This window comes from Columba livia, chromosome 2 (genome assembly GCF_036013475.1).
Source record: "Columba livia isolate bColLiv1 breed racing homer chromosome 2, bColLiv1.pat.W.v2, whole genome shotgun sequence".
NCBI classification, from domain to species: Eukaryota; Metazoa; Chordata; class Aves; order Columbiformes; family Columbidae; genus Columba; species Columba livia.
Window position 1 is genome coordinate 48,415,615 of NC_088603.1, and position 17,461 is coordinate 48,433,075.

Sequence of the window (17,461 nt, forward strand, 5' to 3'; positions counted from 1 at the left end):
GGGAGGCTGGAGGAACTGCTGGCCTGTTATGTTGAAATTTGGACTTCTAGCAAGTCATGCCTCAGAAGTACATTTTTCAAGCTTTAAAGTTTTTAAGCTCTGTAGATGAACATGTTCTTTCAGGGTCATCTCAGATGTGACAACCTGAAGCCTCTGCCTCAGTTTAGACAGGGCTGCCAAGAACTCCCCTTTAGTGGAGGAGAAGCTACCATATTTACCTTTAAGCATGTGAAATCTTCCTAGTCTGGGTCAGTAACAGGGCTGACAGCACCTTGGAGGTATGATTTTCCAGAGTTTATCTGAAAAGGAATCTAGGTAGTTCAGTACAATTTCAGAACTCCTCACGTGCTTGGCTCAAGTTGCTGCAGCACTTGCGATAACCAGTGCCAGATCATAACTGTCGGTGGCTAAAAATCAGAGCTTTGGTTCTAGAGCAAGTGCTTTCTCTTTGGAGTGCAAAAATAGCCTTTCAGACATGAAACCAAGGTGAGCTGAGGAGTCCTAGTCTGCCAGCATCTCTGCTTATGTTTGCCAGCAGTATTGGTCAGTCAGCGTTGCTGTGTCTGTTCTGCATGTCTCAATAGGCAGCATTTAGGATGCAGTGAACTTGCATTATGTCTCTAGTCAGAGCTCTCTCTGAACACAGAGGGGAGACAGAAGCGATTTGTGAGGCAGGGCTTCTTGTGACTGATGAAGAATATAGTAGGCCTTGACATAGTTAAAGGCTTTGGGTAGGGAACTGTTAGGAAAAAGCAGTGAGTTTATTCCCTGCTGCCACCTTCCCAACAAGAAGCATCAGTATTAAAATTGCCAGAGATCTGTGTTGTGTGAACAGTGTTCTTTTATACTGAAGTACTTTCTGAGGAAACAAATTTTGGTAGTGAGGAACTTCCCATGTGCTAGGTCCTTCCCTGTTAAACTCTATAATTATACCAGCGAGTGTTATCTGCTCCAAAAGTGAAACTTTACCATTAACATCCCCCTTCTGTTTCCCAGTAGTTGGAAATAGATGGGAAGATGAGCAGTGGGAGCTGGAATTTCCTCTTCAGCCACAGCTGCCCTCTTTTGCTTCTTTAATTTGTCCCTGATTGATAGGTCTCAGAAATGAAGAGGGGTGTGTCTCAAGGAGGGATGCAGGGAGCAAGGGCTGAGGACACCTGTGACAACTGGGTCCTGTGATATTTTTTTTCTTCTTCCATTTTTCTTCTACCTGGATACCCAGTTTGGTGGGTGGTGGCTCATTGCAGCAGCTCCCAGTACTGGTATTCTTGCTCTGCTTCCTTTCCATGGCTCTTTCCTTTTCCTGGAAACACACTTTTCCTCTCAGCAGCATACTAGATGGCTATTTGACTTTCAGGGAGCAATCCAGGAAGGTACGTACTTTCCTCCCTTCTCCCTGAGCATCTTCAGCTTAGGAATCGGTGCTTTGGTCAGCGTGGAGCTCAGAGCCTGCAAGAAGCTCCTAGTCAGATGCTGCATTAAATAGATGACAAAAAATAAATGCAGGATACATCCTTGCAGCTGGACTGACATCGGGAAGCACAAATATGTGGGTACCCATAAATTTGGCAAGGTTTAAGATGGTGTGAAAATGCTGCCCAGGTACTTTAAGATAGATGAAATAGTTGATCTGTGTAGCATTTATCCATTTGCACGTTTGACTGTTAAAAAAACCCTAAATACTTTAAACTTCACATTTGTCCCTGGTAGCATGTATTTAATGCAGTCATGAAAATAGTGTGATAAAAGCTTTCTCTGTCCTTTGTTTCCTGTTTTGAATCTGTGACATTAGTTTCAAAGCAATTACCAAAACACATTTTCTAACTCCTTGTTTCACAGGATCACAGAATGTCAGGGATTGGAAGGGATCTCAAAAGATCATCTAGTCCAATCTCCCCACCAGAGCAGGAACACCTAGATGATGATGATTTCTGGAATTCTATGGTCCCTCCACTTGCTGTAGACATATTTTTAAATTATTATTATTATTGCTTGCTTTATTATCTAAAAGCCTTCTTCATAAACAGAGAAATACAAAGTGCATTTGATTTGGATGTTTGCGTGCATCCATGCGTTTAGACTCTGCGCTTCTTATCACCCTCAAGCAAAAATACTACTGATTTGCGAGTGAGCAAAAAGAGGTCGGTAAATTGCCCTTCTAGATTTTGTGTTACAGAGTGTTGTCCTTCATTTGCTGTTGGTTTATCTTTATGGTAGTGTTACCAGGCTCTCACATTCATCAGAAACTCCAGCAGTGTAGAAACCTACTATGCAGAATCAATTAGATGTGGAGTTTGTTGGGGTTTATTTTTCCCCCTTCATACTTCACTGATTTGAAGTGAAAATGATTATTCACATAGTGTGGCTTTTTCACTGGTAGGTTTTTGGAGGTTTTTTTGAACGCTAACCAATTGGCCAAATATTATCTTGCAGTTTGTGGAGGCTGAATACCTACTTAATACAGTCTCAGGTTTTGTTTTTTTTTTTTTTTTTAAATGATTGTTCTGAATTGTTTTCTCTCCCCTTGCTTTTCATTTTCTCCTCCCCACATGCCTACTGAGGGATAGAGGAAAACACCTCCTTGAACATTTGCCCTATTTCCAAAAGTAAAACCTTCCTTTTAGTTACCAGCTCTGTGCTTCTGCTGTATTATATGTTGAACAGCGATGGGAGGTGGTTGGCTGGACCAGGCCTTTTATCATATACAGACTGTTGAAGTTTGTTTCTACTGCGATGTTCAAGTGGATGCATAAGGTGTCATTTCTGCTTTGAAGCCCTTCCAGTTTGACAGAGTAGTACATGAAGACCTGTTTTAACAGTGACCAACAGAAGATTGATGAAAATTTTGAGATACAAAAGCTATTGGTGACTGGGTTGCTACAGCTTGGCTGGTAATAAGCCTGTTGTGGTAAGGCTGTGGTGTTACCCTGCCACGTGAAAGATTAAAGGGTAAGTTCTGAAGGAACAGCCAAGTGAGCTGAATCAACCTTTATCATGCTTTCTCCCAGCTGAGTGACCTTATCGTGTCTGTGGGAACACCATCCTTTTATCAGCTTGGACGTTAGGAAGCTTATAGATTCACGAATTAGGATGATATGAAGTGGCTATCATCATTAGCAGCGGTGATTTATTGCTCGGTACAGAGTTAAAATGAGCTTGCTAATGATGATCTCAAACATTGTTTTATAGCAGTGAGGGAATGTTGTAACGAAGGCAACTATTTAGTATGTAGTTGTTTTGGAAAATAAACTACTGGCGTCAGGGTTTCTGACAGACGTTTTTACTGCATGACTTATGAACTTACAATGTTTGAAAATACTGGGTTTATGGTGATGTTATATATATATATATATATATTTTTTTTTTTTTTAATTGTGAATAGTCTTCTGGACATCACACCTTTGTCCTCATGTGAACTTTTAATAGAAATCTTCTATTTAGCCACTTTGCTGACTGTAGTTGATGTTTCCTGCAAGTAACTTCAATTTTTTTTCTACGGAACCCTGATCAGTCTGCTTTTCACCAATATAGCTTGTGGTTTACAGACACGCTGTGGTTTTGCTTGTGCAGTGGTATAGTTGTTCTTTGTATTGCTGTGTAATTTTTGTCAAATTACTTATTTGAAGAGTAAACTTTTTATTGTTACCACTTTCAGACTTATTTGGATAAGTGTAATTATCTTTTGAATGGCATTCTTTGGAGGTCACTGGCACTGCTGACGTCACTAAGTATTTTTAATGTTTTCAGGATTTGATCCTCAAAAATAGAATTTGAGATACAGGAAAATAAACAGAAACAAATAGTATTTCTTGCTCTAGTTCAAGCAAAAAAATAAACTTCCGATGTTTCAACAAGTACTGTTCCACTTGATGTATTATGTGTCTTAGTAGTGATGATCAACTGTGTATTTCTGTATATTGTATATTTTTAAATGGGTAGCATTGTTTCCTTAGGGTGATAAACTGTCTCCTGGTAATCTTACTATACTCAATACACTTTTTTTTTTTCTTTCTTTCTTTTTTTTAGATTTAAATCTTATTAGGCCTCATCTGTTTCTTCCCCTGCCTTAAGGCACACTAAAGCAACATTAGCCAATCTGTCAGATGGAGCTTTAACTGACATTGTCAAGGGTAAATCCCCTGAAGAACAACTTGTGCTACAGCAGCCTGATAACCACTCAGCTCCATTAACAATCCCTTTTTTCAGAGTTACAGTATTTGAAGAATAGGTGTAGCTGAAAATAGAAAGGCTGTAAGGGTAGAGCAGAAAGTGCTGTTGTTTCTTCTGATAATTGGTGGATTCTTAGAAAACGTGCACACTTCTAGATAAGTCAGTGTAGCTTCTTAAAGGATCATCTAGTAGATTAAACTTCCTCATGCTTTCTTCAGTCTAACAGAACTCCTGGTTCCACCTTAGTGATTAATCATCTCAACCAGCCTTAGTAAATATTTTCGTGAGTGATACTGTGGCCACGGTGGTGTGGTCTGCGTGTTGTAAGAATAGTTTATTATGTTGCATGCATGTTATATTTACTTTGCTGTCTCATACCATAGAACCCAGTTCTTATCAACTTAATATGACGTAGTATCTTCGTGTTGAGCAGTGTTACTAACAGTACTGGAGTTGCTAATTCCTTGAGTAATTCTACTTCGTGTAATACAATGACTAAGTGACATGATAGAATCCTAATTATGTATCTAGGAACATCCATTTTCACTTCTTCCTTGATTGTTTTTTTAACTCAAGGCATTGCCCTTCAGAGAAGAAAATTTTATCATTTAATGGTTTGTTCTGCCACTGACAAAAACAAATACTTATCACAAAAGAGAAACAATTATAGTCTGTATTTAACTTGAAGCTCCAATTTATTTATAGCTTTTAATATGCTCAGTCAAAAGTTGACATAAGATGAAAACTTATGCAAACCTAAACTCTTTAAAGGATGTTTTCCCCCAATAGTATTGCAAACATGATTAATGTTTTCTTTTATTTCCTTGCAGTTTTATGTGCTGAAAGAGTGGGCCAGATGACTAAAACATACAATGACATAGATGCTGTTACACGTCTTCTTGAAGAGGCAAGTATTTCATCTCTTTAAGAACCTATACACAGTATGAGAGAGTAGTACAGAAATTGTGTGGTACCACTACAAAAGAGTGTTTGTAGACTGTACTCAAATGAGGAGGAATAAGTGCTCTTAGTGTATGTACAATTTATCTCATGGGTAAGGTAAATATAAGTAAAGGTCCTTTGTTTACCTCAGTCATATGGATTCATTACTTGTGCTTATTTTTCAGTAGAGGACATTTAACTTGCTCTTGGCCAAATATTTGATATAATGAACGGAGAGGGAGGCGGGGCAATAATCTCAAAATGACACATATTTTTACAGGATGTCTAAAGCTAAGAGTATTGTTATTGATGCATTTATTCTTCTTTTAGAATTTAAAAATAATCACAAATAGTCTTCTATTAATAATTATTATCTCAGATGATGTCTTTCCAGAGACGTGCATAGACACAAAATTAGAAAAATCTCTAATTCTCAATTTGTCTCCAAGCCTTTTCTTCTTTGCCTTATGTTTGGGTGGTGGGTTTTTTTTGTTTTGGTTTGTTTGTTTGGTGTTTTGTGTTGTTTTTTTTTTTTGTTTGTTGGTTTGGGTTTTTGTTTGGGTTTCTTTGGGTTGAGGCTTCTTTTGTTTTGGGGTTTTGTTAGTTGGTTGATTTGTTTTGTTTTAGGTTTTTTTTTTCTTTTTTTTTTTTAATTTTAAACACCTTTATTATGGAAATTGTTTTTACTGTAATCCTTGGCATTCAAGAAATGGCAAATAGCAATTGTCAAGCTACAATGCTTCTCTTCAGTACATATAATGATAAATTGTTTGACTGAAATTGGCGGCTTTTCTGCAGTAAACTTGAGCAATGATTTTCCAAATAATATTTATGAAGAATTCTTTAGGTGAAAACTCTTAGAATTGCATTAATTCATGACTACATGTAATTTAATCCTTCCTATTTATTTGCTTGTATATTGCGATAGCAGCATCAAAAATGGGGTCTGTCTAGCCTAAATACATCATGTGGTCTGTTCTTCCTCTAATTCTGCAAGGAAACAAGCGTGGGAATGCTCCCGTCTCGCACCCTTGCTTGATACATCTGCTCTCAGTACCAAGTCCTGCATTTTGTACTTTGAGCTGAACTCTTTTGAACAACTTTCTATAAAACACTGGTTTAAAATGATGCTTTACTGAAAAGACTCATCCTGGATTAATCCATTAGCTTGTACAATAGTGACAGTTCTTGTAGCTGTTTTTGCCCTGTTCCCTTTGACTTTTTTGGCTTAGATTTACTTGCATTTGTTTCCTTGGCTCCTTCCAGTAATAATGCAACATTCTGCCAAATTGTTTCCTCCCCTGAGTCCGTGTAGCCAAATGTCTGTAGATCCAGAAACCACACTCGTGGGAGCAATACTAAAAGGACTTGCTGAGCCAATATCTTAAAGTTTCTGGTGAACTTCCCTATTGGTACAATAGCAAAGGAAAAATGGATGAATGTGTAATAGGCGAACCTTTAATAAAACAAATACTTTAAGTGAACTTTTTGTTTTATTTGACCTCATTTCTGATTAATCACTTTATTCCTAGGCAGACATATGCTTACAGCTCCTTTCTCTGTTCCCAAATGATGATTATCACAAGAGATTACATATGTTTGTAGAACTTAAGGTGTAACTCCTTCGGCTACCTTCACACATAAGTGAAAAACAATCCCAAAAGCTACTCCTTGTGTGTCTGTCTTGTTAACAAGCTTCCAATGAGTGTATTACAGAGTTGGCAGGGTGTAAGGTGCAGCATTTTGGCGGGGAGAGAGGAAAGGCACGAACAACGTGCATGTCAGTATTTTGAAAATCTGTGCCTATTGCCATGAAAGTAAGCAAAGGGCGTGCCTGGGTATGTTGTAAGAGCAGGAGCAGGTCCTTCTGTGAGCCTACTTTTTCATCCCTTCCTAATAAGTGTAAATCGGTTTAGTTTCAGTATTTTCTTCGATATTGCTGTGATAAATCAGTTCCTTCTTACTGTAAGAAGCCTGACCCCAAACTGAGATTTAGAGCTGAATTGCTGATTATTGTGTAGGAAGTGTAGGGAGGTTAATTTAAAGAGCCTGGAAACAAACTTACATTCCTCAACTTTGAGGTTAGAAGCCTTGCTGCTAGATAACTCATCCACTCTAGAGTCAGAGCTGCAGCAATATTTTTTTTTCCACTTTGTATTATGAGAGAGCTGATTTACTGAACAATAAGTTGGCTCGATACATAAACCAAATATTTTTTTGATAACTTTGTGGGACCTATTGTTCTGAAAGATTGTATGTAAGATTATGTAGAGATTTTATGGCTAGATAATGCCAGTAGCTTTCAATGCAATGTAACCTTGACCTTCAGAAACCATTTGGAAAATGCTATTTGTAGATAAGTGTATGCTGTGATCAATAACCTGTGTTTTTATGTACTGATTATTATGTAACTTCATTTTTTTTTTCACTATGAAAGCCTTTTCATTCAAATTAATTGACTTCAAATCCATGTGATCAGTAGCTATAGATTTTGTGGTGTTTGTCATTAATGTATACATGACACAAGGTAGCTTTTAGTAATAAAATCTGGATAGCTGTCAGGGATGGGAAGTTATCCCCAAACGGTATTTTCAGTGACAGGGGGAAAATTCTTCCTCAAATGGTGCTGAACTAAAAGTGGGGAGTTAACCTTAGCGCCATTTTCCCACTATCGTAAACATCCAGTAATTGAATAAGAAAATTATAAATAGATATGCTTAGTGAACGGTGCGAAGTTTTAGGCAGTTTATTATCCTGTCCCAGGCAGATTACAACCCCATGTCTCATCTTTGCTGAAAATGAGACATGTATTGGTATATGTCAGCACCAGGATAATCTCCTAGTTTTATTAGTGTGTGTGGTGAACTGTCTAGATCAACTATTTCCAATTCTGTGCACACAGAGACGGGGAAGAAGGGGACAAGCATGGCATGAGAGTAACCACTTAATGTAGATCTGGGCATCTGCGAAAAGGAAAGGGATAGGACTTCTTTTTAGACAAAAGCACTAGTGGATGTTTATATATGAAGAAGATAGGAGCTCAACCTACATTGTGGTGAAATTGACTTCTGTTCCAGCTTACTGCCTTTTATTTCAAGGTGGAGCAAGTGAAAATGGAAGAATGCTTTGAAATGCCTGAGTTCATTGCTACTTTTACTGTGCCTCTTTAAAATTCTTTAAAATGTTACATTTAAAGCTCTGTGATTGCATTCTGCAGATTGTATAACAAGGTAATGAAATAGTTTCTCAAACAAAGCTGTAATGGAGAACCAGATCTGGTTTCACTTATGTTGTCTTACATTAGACCTTGAAGCTGTGCTTTCATGCATATAGTTCAGTAACTCTGTATGGGTCAGTCTTTTCTCAATAATGTGAGTGTAACATAAGCAGGAATAGAAGAAGAAACTTAGCAATAAAACAAACAAACCCTCACAGAAGGAAAAAGTCTTTTTATTGTTGGAAGCATTTGTTCCTTCCCTTTCATGACCATTTTACCCTCCCACTAATCCATTGTTGAATAAAAAAAATGAAGTTAGCTTTCTTTTCTTAATGTTTCACAGAAAGAACGGGACTTAGAATTAGCTGCTCGGATTGGCCAGTCGCTGTTAAAGAAGAATAAATCACTGACAGAAAGAAATGAGTTCCTGGAGGAGCAAGTAGAACACATCAGGGAAGAGGTAAGACTTTTATGCCCAAGTGCTGTATCTGTAGGGATGGGGAGAATTTTCCCTCCAGCTTCACCTTGTCCATACTTCACTTTCTTGGGCATCCTGTCCATAGCAGGTCAGTGTGTGTTGCAGCAGTTCGGTCAGCCTTTTTATAGCACGTACAGTACACTTTTAGAAATGTGGCCAAAAAAGTTCCTTTGCCTGTTGGCTCAAACCAGGTTATTTGAGAGGGAAAAAACAACCACCAGACAAAAACACAACCTGAAGCCATCAAATTTTGCTCTGTCTCAAATTTTGTTTTCCTTTGAAACCAAGCACTTGTCTAGTTTTGAGTGCCTATACCCTCTGTTTCCTTCTGCCTATTTTGACCTGGTTCCCCTGCTTTATGCATAATTCCCCTCTGTTTTGATTAACTCATAATTCTTTCCCTTCTCTTGCAGCTCGCTCTTCTTGTTTCTCCCCAAGTCTTTCTCAGTTTTCACCTGTTTCTTCCTTGACAATAATTGCTTTTTCCCAGATGCTTTTCTGTTCATACCTGAATTGGATTTTTGACTCTTAGAACACAGCATTTGAATGCTGGGAGTGCTTCCCTTTGCTTCTCAAACTGAATATGATATAGGTATCGCGTATAAGGTAAATCACTTTTTTGTATTTATGAAGATTTCAGGAGCGCATGCTCACTGAGATCATGTGCGTTATGCCTTTTCCAAGTTGGACCAACTTCATAAATGCGTTAAGCTTCCATTGTTCAGGTGGGTCAGCTTATGTTTTAGTGACTGGTAATTTTTATTCAACATGCTCTGTATGTATGAACTTGTCGGTGTTAGGAAGCATCAGAGCTATGTTGGGAAGCAAACAGTTATAGGCTAAGACTTGCCACCTATCTAGATTACTAAGATCTTACAGCTTCTTGTGATTTTGCTGTATGTCTTTACAGGGAGCCGTGATAAAATCTGTTGAAGCATGCGTCAGTAGCCTGCTGCAGTACATAAATTTGTCTGAGTCTGACTGCAGTAATAATGTTTTAGACATTCGATGAACATGTTTAGGATATAATATGATGGTGCATGTGTTTTCTGATTTGGTGTGATCTATAAAACATACCTGAAAAATTACACTTTAAAGTAACACCTTGTGTTTTCCACATACCATTGAATTTTTAATCAACTATTTATACAATTGCTATTTCTTACTATTTCTCTGAATGGGGAGTTGGGTGCCATAGGTATTGGCAGATTCTTGATGGATCAAACTGTACAAGATGCTTTAAAAGAGCTCATTTTCTGTACTGCAAGTGTCACTAAGCTCTGCTGACTTACAAACTGAGCTGGAGGCAAATGTTGTTTCTCCTGTTTTGGGTCAATTACCTTGGTTTGTGATTTGGTATGGTCTCCTGATATGGTCTCGTCCATATGTAGCTTTGAGCAAAAGGGAGAGAAATCTCATGGTTGTAGGGTGAGCAGAAGAACAACGAACCATGGTGGATTACAAACTTTAAAAAAGGCTGTTAATAAAACTGCTCGGGGGTGTGAGGTGTTGAATTATATCCGAGATGGGTTGATGAATAAAGTATGGATGGAGGGATCCAAGCTGTGCGGTAAATGGTGGCGGTGCACACACATAGAGATAAGACCTTTTGGTGTGGCCTATGACTTTTGGCAAGTAAAACTAATTCTCTTATGTCTGCTGCCCAAGTCCCATTGTGTGGCAGACCAATACGTTTGTGCAGTGGCTGATATGGCATTTACTAGGCATGTGCATACTGGCTGGGCAGAGCAGTGCATTCATACCATACATCCAGAATGGAAGATTTGGTTGAGTAAGGTGGGTGATGGGTGGGATGCTTCTGCCAGGTCTGTTTTTGTAGAGAGGGACTCAGAAGCAGCATTAGGAAAAGGACCACCAGAAATAAGCTTCTTAGCAGGTGGCTTGGTATGTTGAGCCATATGTTCTATCAACACCCAACTTTTATATTGCTATTTTGACTCTTTCAGAAATAGATTCTTTTGAGGCAGAGGTCGTCAGGCTTTAAAGTCATGACATTTTTGTATGTTGAAAATCTTTCTTTGGTAGGTTCGAAGGCTTCCATTAATGCCAAGTATTTGAATAGAATGGTAACTAAGACAACTGTCTCTAAGGGCGAGGCATAAGAGAAGAGGATTGAATTGGTACTTTTTAAATTCTGCAAAAACTGCGGTGAGGTCTTTATTCACATTTCGCAGTGTGGCTGAGGTTGGAAGTGAACTCTGGATGTCATCCTGTGCAATCCCCACTGCTCAACCACCTACAGCCAGTTTCCCAGGGCTGGATGCAAACAGTGTTTGAATATCTCCAAGGATGGAGACTCCACCACCTCTCTGGGCAGCCTGTGCCAGTGCTTGGTCACCCTCACAGTGGAAAAAGTTGTTCCTGATGTTCAGGGGGAACCACCTGTATTTCAGTTTGTGTCCATCACCTCTGGTCCTGTTCCTATAAAAGGTCACCCTTTCTGGCTGTTCATCTTCCTTTGGAGAAGTGGAATGCTTGGAAATGGCAGGGAAAATAGTATCCTCAGTCTTTTTAATTTATGGAGAAAAAAGTGTAGGAAAAGCTAGAGATGATCTGGTGCCTACCCGCTATGTGAATCCTTGCTACTTAAAAATGCTGAGCCATAATGTGCTGGAGGGAAGTAAATTGTTATGTTTGGCTCAGGTTTTTAGCTCTTCCTGAAACTGGGAAACTGAACCTCCTAAAATTAATGCACGGATTTTGTTTCATGGTTTTTGGAAATGTAGTTGGTTTGGGTTTTTTCCCCTCTTGCATTTTAGAACAAATGTCTCAGGAGGACTCGGTGCCTCAGTGCTTCTGATTACACAGAATAGCCTTTGAAAGTAAATGACCTCATTTGCTTAAAATTCTGCACTGTTTAAGTGCTTTATTGCATTGAGTCGTCTTTGTGTTTGAAAATGCAGCTTAAATCTATTTTATTGATATTCTCTAGGTTTTTTGCCAGTAATAACTACTAATATAAATATGCCTACAATACAAAAAGCAGAAGTCTAAAAAACAAATGTGCTCTGCAATTTGTTTATTCCAAAGTGAGAACTGAGGCCAAAGTCTTGCCGTGCAGGTGGAAGGACACAGATCTGTCTTATCATTTATGCTATTTTTAGCTGTGCAAGGAAAATAAAAATTAATCTCTTGCCACTGAGGTCTTAAATTGCAGCTGTGAAGTGGTGTGAGTGCTACTGTGTAATTGAGGTTTTTAACCCTTTTCTTGGAGAATCATAATATGAATTGATCAAGCTTAAGTTTCTGGAGCTCACAGCTACAGGGTATGTAACAACTAGGTTTGGATGTTTTGTTCCTTTTTGATACATGTGTACTAAGTATGGGGTTCCCATATCCTACTTCACTAGACTCATGTTTTGGAGTCGTTGAAAGCCCAAACTGCACTCAGAAACTGTCTACAGCCTCCTTTGCTGCAGCAACCTCAGAACTGCAGCCTGCTGCTGTGCGGTGGTGTTCCGCAGCTCAGCAGGCAGCTGAGTCCCAAATGCAACTTTACTACACAAGCACTTCAGTAATTTTGTCTAAAGGTTCTTGGAGAAGAATAAATGTCTGTATCCAAGCCAGATGGTGACAGTCATCACATAAAATGAGTAACAAAACAGTGTTTGTGCTGATTGTGCCACATTAATTTCTTGCAGTATCATTGTGATATATTCATCTCTGTAGACATGAATCTAGACTAATGCAATAGTGAATCAGGATTACTCATTTTAGGCATGTTTTTCTTTCACTGTCTTTAATAGCAGTGCATTTTTCAACTTCTGAAAAAAAATAACATTTAGTGGCTAATTTAAAAGGCACCTTTTTCCTTCTTTCTAAGATATAAAGGTTGTGTTCTGTTCCAGTTTTGGCCTCTTGATGCAGTCTGAAGATGATGCTTGGAGGATTAATAACTAGGGGGTTTACCTAAAAATGTGCCTAGAAAGCAACTTACTGATCTGCAAGCTCTTTCTCTGTGCAGGTTTCTCAGTTGCGGCATGAGCTCTCCATGAAAGATGAGCTGCTCCAGTTCTATACCAGTGCTGCTGAAGAAAGTGAGCCAGAGTCCATCTGTTCCACCCCGTAAGTTATCGATCTACAACATGACCCTTCATCTGGTACTAAGCAGGGGTAGTTTGGACAATTTGATAGCTTTGAAGTTGTAAGATAATCCCTGTATTAGCTGGAGCAATAAATGGGACTCTGAACTTGGTGCATGGCACTGTCTGGAAGGATTTGCGTTGGACCAGCTGGCTCCAGTGGTGCCGACAAGAGTCGGGAGGGAGAAGCACATGGGGAGGCTGTTGAGGTAGCCCCATAACTTTCTCAGGAACTAGGCCACTGTGGTGGTGCATCAGACATAGGTCCCACTTACAGTACCCCACAACACTGTGTACCTTTTCGTGCTGTGCTACAATGTACTATGCGTATGACCTCTGTGCTTGAAGGACTCGAGGGCACTGTGAAAAATTCCAAGCAGAGGGAAGGAAATAAAGCACGGCTTGTAGCGTGTGTTCCTGGCAATTAGCTGCCTAAACAGCATCGCAGGCTCGGAGGGGCGGTCTGCCCTTGCCGGCAGAGTTACTGCTGTGTTGTGGTGAAGCATGTGCGACACAAATCAGGGAACTATTGGACTGCTCCCTGTAGTAAGGTGGTTTCATTTCTCATAGCCTTGGCTGAGTAACTTTTCCATAGAAAAGTGGGGAATAATAAAGATGTTTGAAAGTTCTCTCTTAAAAATCATGGCAAATACATTGCTGCCCAAACATCCTGGCATGATCAAAGCTGCATTTCAGGTGGCTCTGACAGGTTTTGAGACTTCTGTTCAGTCTGTTCTCCTGTGAGATTGGCCATAATACAGGTAAAAATTGGTTAAAACTGTTGTTTTCATTACAAGGCTGAAGAGGAATGAATCTTCTTCCTCCGTCCAGAACTACTTTCATTTGGATTCTCTTCAAAAGAAACTCAAGGACCTTGAAGAGGAGAATGTTGTGCTTAGATCTGAGGTGAAATTGCTCCCTTCCTGTTTTGCTTAATACAGTTGTTCATTTAAACACCAGAACACAGATATTGAAAAGCGTGTATTAAAAGTTGAATCTAATTAAGAGTATATAATTCTACATATGACACAGATTCCTTGTGGCCATTTAATCACCATCCTTTGTCCTTCTAAATGAAGGAAAGGCTGAAACATGGACGCTATGTTGAAGCTACTTGCAAAGCGGATTCCTTGCCAAAAGAATGTGCAGGAGCACGGGCAGGTTTTGGCGGCCAGAGCTGCACTTCAAAACAGGTGTTAAAGAGCTGACCTGGTAGATGTGGGTGACTTCAGCGGCAGGTCTGAAGTTTGTAGGCTGGCATGGTCTCTGTGGTACAAATTCATTGTTTGTCAAAACAAAAATTGCTAGCCCAGATTTGCATTAAATACCTTCAATTTGTGTTTCAACTCAGGCTGTTAATATTTTAAGTTGAATGTGTTTTTCAGGCCTTTTGTTTCTGATTCTATTCCATTTTGTTTCACAGACAACACAGTTTTTAAAAGTTTACTTACTGTGCCCTGTCTGTCAGAGATAACACTTAGTAACTGAATATCCTATGAATAATTTTCTATTCATTTTCAGTGCAACTTTAAAACTTTGGGAGCATGTTACAATTTTGCAACCATGTAGCAGAGTATAGCACAAGAAATATTTTGAGCAAATGCAGGGCCCGTTGCAAATAGGTAGTTTCACGTCTTTGGACAAGACACCGCGTAATGGAGAGTGCTGTATACTTAATTGAGAAGTCGCTCAGGGAAGATGGGCAATAGATGGTTTGAGAATAATTCAGGTAGGGTTAGAACTAGGAGGGCCACTGCTTCAGGAGCTGATGGGAGAACCCCGTGTACCAATGACCTCCCTTGCAGGGGGATGCAGTCTGTGCCAGTGAGGCACAGGATGGAGTCAAACCTGAAACCTCTGAGCTACGCATCTCCCTACAGGCGCAGTCAGTGAGTGCCTCTGCGTGTCCCCAGCATTGGGAATAGATTACAGACCCACCAAGGTGGTACCAGCAGAACCAGCTGCTTGTAGCCACGGTACTCTGGGCACTCCTAGAATGGGAGGGGAAAAACCAAAGCAGGGAAGAAGGTAGCACTAAGGTTTTGTGTAGCAGATATGGATACAGTGGCAGAACTTTTCAAATACTGTCTGCATGTTTTTTAAAACGCAGAATCATAGAATGCCCTGAATTGGAAGGGACCCACAAGAATCATCAAGTCCAACTCCTGTCCCTGCACAGGACAATTCCACAGTTCACACCCTGTGTCTGAGGGTATTTTCCAGTCTTTTCTTGAACACTGCCAGGCTTGGGGCTGTGACACCTCCCTTGGGAGCCTGTTCCAGTGCTCCACCACCCTCTGGGTGAAGAACCCCTCACTCTTCTGCAGGCTGAAGAAACAAAGTGACTTTAGTGCTCCTCAAATGGCTTCCTCTCTACACCCAAACTTGTGGCCATCCTCTACTTGATTGCTTAATTCACTTATTTAAACCAAGTATTTAATTAGTCTTTGAGGATACCTGGGTTTGCTCAGGTAACCAGATCAAGCTCTGCATACTAGTCTTTTGTATGTTGAGAGCTTTTTCTTAATTTTACGTGCAAAATACTCAAGTGACATCTAGTGGGGTATGGTGATAATGATGCAAGTTTCTCCATACAATGTTTCTGCTGAGTGTGCACCTGGCCCCTTTTTCCAGAACATGAGGGCGGGTAGGCAAAAACTGTAGTTTCTCACTGTCTTCCTGGAAGAGTGATTAGAAAAGCTTGACTTTCTTAAGCAGATGAAAATGCAGCAACAAACTTGGCAAATTACAAACGTGCTAACATAGAATATTTGATGTGGATTTCTTCAACAGGCCTGTCAGCTGAAGACTGAAACAATTACTTATGAAGAGAAAGAACAACAGCTTGTCAATGACTGTGTAAAAGAGCTAAGTATGTCCTTATTTCTTTTCCCTTCTCATTCAAGATTATTCAGTAAAAATAAAAGACAACTGAGTCAGATCAGTCAGTCATGTTTTTCTGTGGTACTTATTTTCCTTATATAAATGACTTTGAGGAGAAAATTTCTGGCTGAAATTTCACAGCAGAAAACTCTGACTGTGAGCTAAATCTTTCTCAGTTGCGAAATAGTTTTGCACAGAAAATGTTGAGGGGAAATAGTCTCCTTTGCTGCATGAGCGCTTTGTCTTTCTGTTTTTGTGTCCTACTGCTGTTTTTCAAAAATACCTTGCTGTGTATTGGGGAAGGATTCTGCTGAATCAAGTGGTGTTCTGAAAGAATGTCTTTCTGCTTACTTTTCTGCATTGGGGTTTGTAATGTTAATTGTAATTGCTTATCTTAAAGGGGATGCAAACATCCAGATTGCCAATATCTCTGAAGAGTTAGCAAAGAAAACTGAAGATGCTGCCCGGCAGCAGGAAGAAATCACTCATCTTCTCTCTCAGATAGTCGATCTCCAGAAAAAGGCAAAAGCTGTAAGGAATCCAGTTGCAATACTACTGCTGTGATTTGCTGTTGTTGTAGCTGGAAGACAAGTTGCAGTCCTCTGTATACTAGAGCCTAAAGGACATTTTGCACCCTCCTTATCTGAGTAACCATGTTTGATATTTTATATCTAGCATACTTGACTAGAAAGCATCAATTTATTAAGAGATGCATGTATGATGTATCAAATAAAACAGTTAAATTTATTTTAAATATTAGATGTTAAATTCTGCACTAAACTTAATTACTTCAGTGAGACAAGAATGTTAGTACAAATATTTCAGTGAGCACATACTTATTAGTTTTAGGGTCTTGGAAGTTCATTTAGCAGGGCACAGACTGCTGGGTGTTCTTGTATTAACGTTTTAAAGTAGTGTTTAAATGCTTTTAAACTAATGTGTGGACTAATATTGGTGCAGAGAGGGTCTTGAGAAAACTTAGAATTTTCCTACTTAATCACAGGACAGAACATCACAGTATTTCTAACATTTCTGGTCATATTTTAGTGTGCAGTTGAAAATGAAGAACTTGTCCAGCATTTGGGAGCAGCCAAAGATGCCCAGAGACAGCTCACAGCAGAGGTGAGCACATTACTTAGTATTACAATAATTTAGTAGTAGGGCAATAGCTGTTCACTTTACCATGGAGGTTTTAGTCTATGCTAGACCAGAAGTATTAAATAATTTTGCCTATGTATACGGAATGAAGAAACATTTATGTTCCTCATAGAGTTCAAAACTTTCTCCTTCCTGTTCTCCAACTAGCATACATTTTGAAAAACTGAGGCTTATGGACTATATGGGAACCCATTTAGAAGTTGGCGTCTCTTGGCTGGTAGCTTAAACCTGTTTTTAATAGTGAGATACCATGGAAGAGCTTATTTGTAGCGTATTTGTTCAGCAAATAAACCAAAAACAGGCCAAGACTTTTGACTGTCTTTTGAGTGCTACTTTCACAAGAACAAAATGGACAAAATAGAATGACTAAAACTTGATCCCCTTATTATGTGTCTCGTATTTGAAATACTTGGTGTTGAAAAGTGGGAATGCCCATGGAAACTTTTCCTGTTGATGAGCCTTTTGTGTCTGTGGTGCTCCACGAAGAATTGAGCTCATGCTTCTCCATCC

General features: G+C 39.4%; 1 protein-coding gene across 8 annotated transcripts in view; it reads left to right on the forward strand.

The window, feature by feature from the left end:
* The window catches only part of TRAK1 (trafficking kinesin protein 1), a 140,027-nt gene that overhangs the window by 96,913 nt on the left and 25,653 nt on the right, over positions 1–17,461 (forward strand). For all 8 annotated transcript variants that reach the window (XM_065051792.1, XM_065051794.1, XM_065051795.1 and 5 more), the window contains 7 exons: positions 5,001–5,077; positions 8,673–8,789; positions 12,793–12,893; positions 13,708–13,816; positions 15,704–15,782; positions 16,194–16,324; positions 16,841–16,915. In XM_065051792.1, coding sequence (XP_064907864.1) covers positions 5,027–5,077; positions 8,673–8,789; positions 12,793–12,893; positions 13,708–13,816; positions 15,704–15,782; positions 16,194–16,324; positions 16,841–16,915 — 663 coding nt within the window. In that variant the 5' untranslated portion in view covers positions 5,001–5,026. The remainder of the gene's footprint in view (positions 1–5,000; positions 5,078–8,672; positions 8,790–12,792; positions 12,894–13,707; positions 13,817–15,703; positions 15,783–16,193; positions 16,325–16,840; positions 16,916–17,461) is intronic.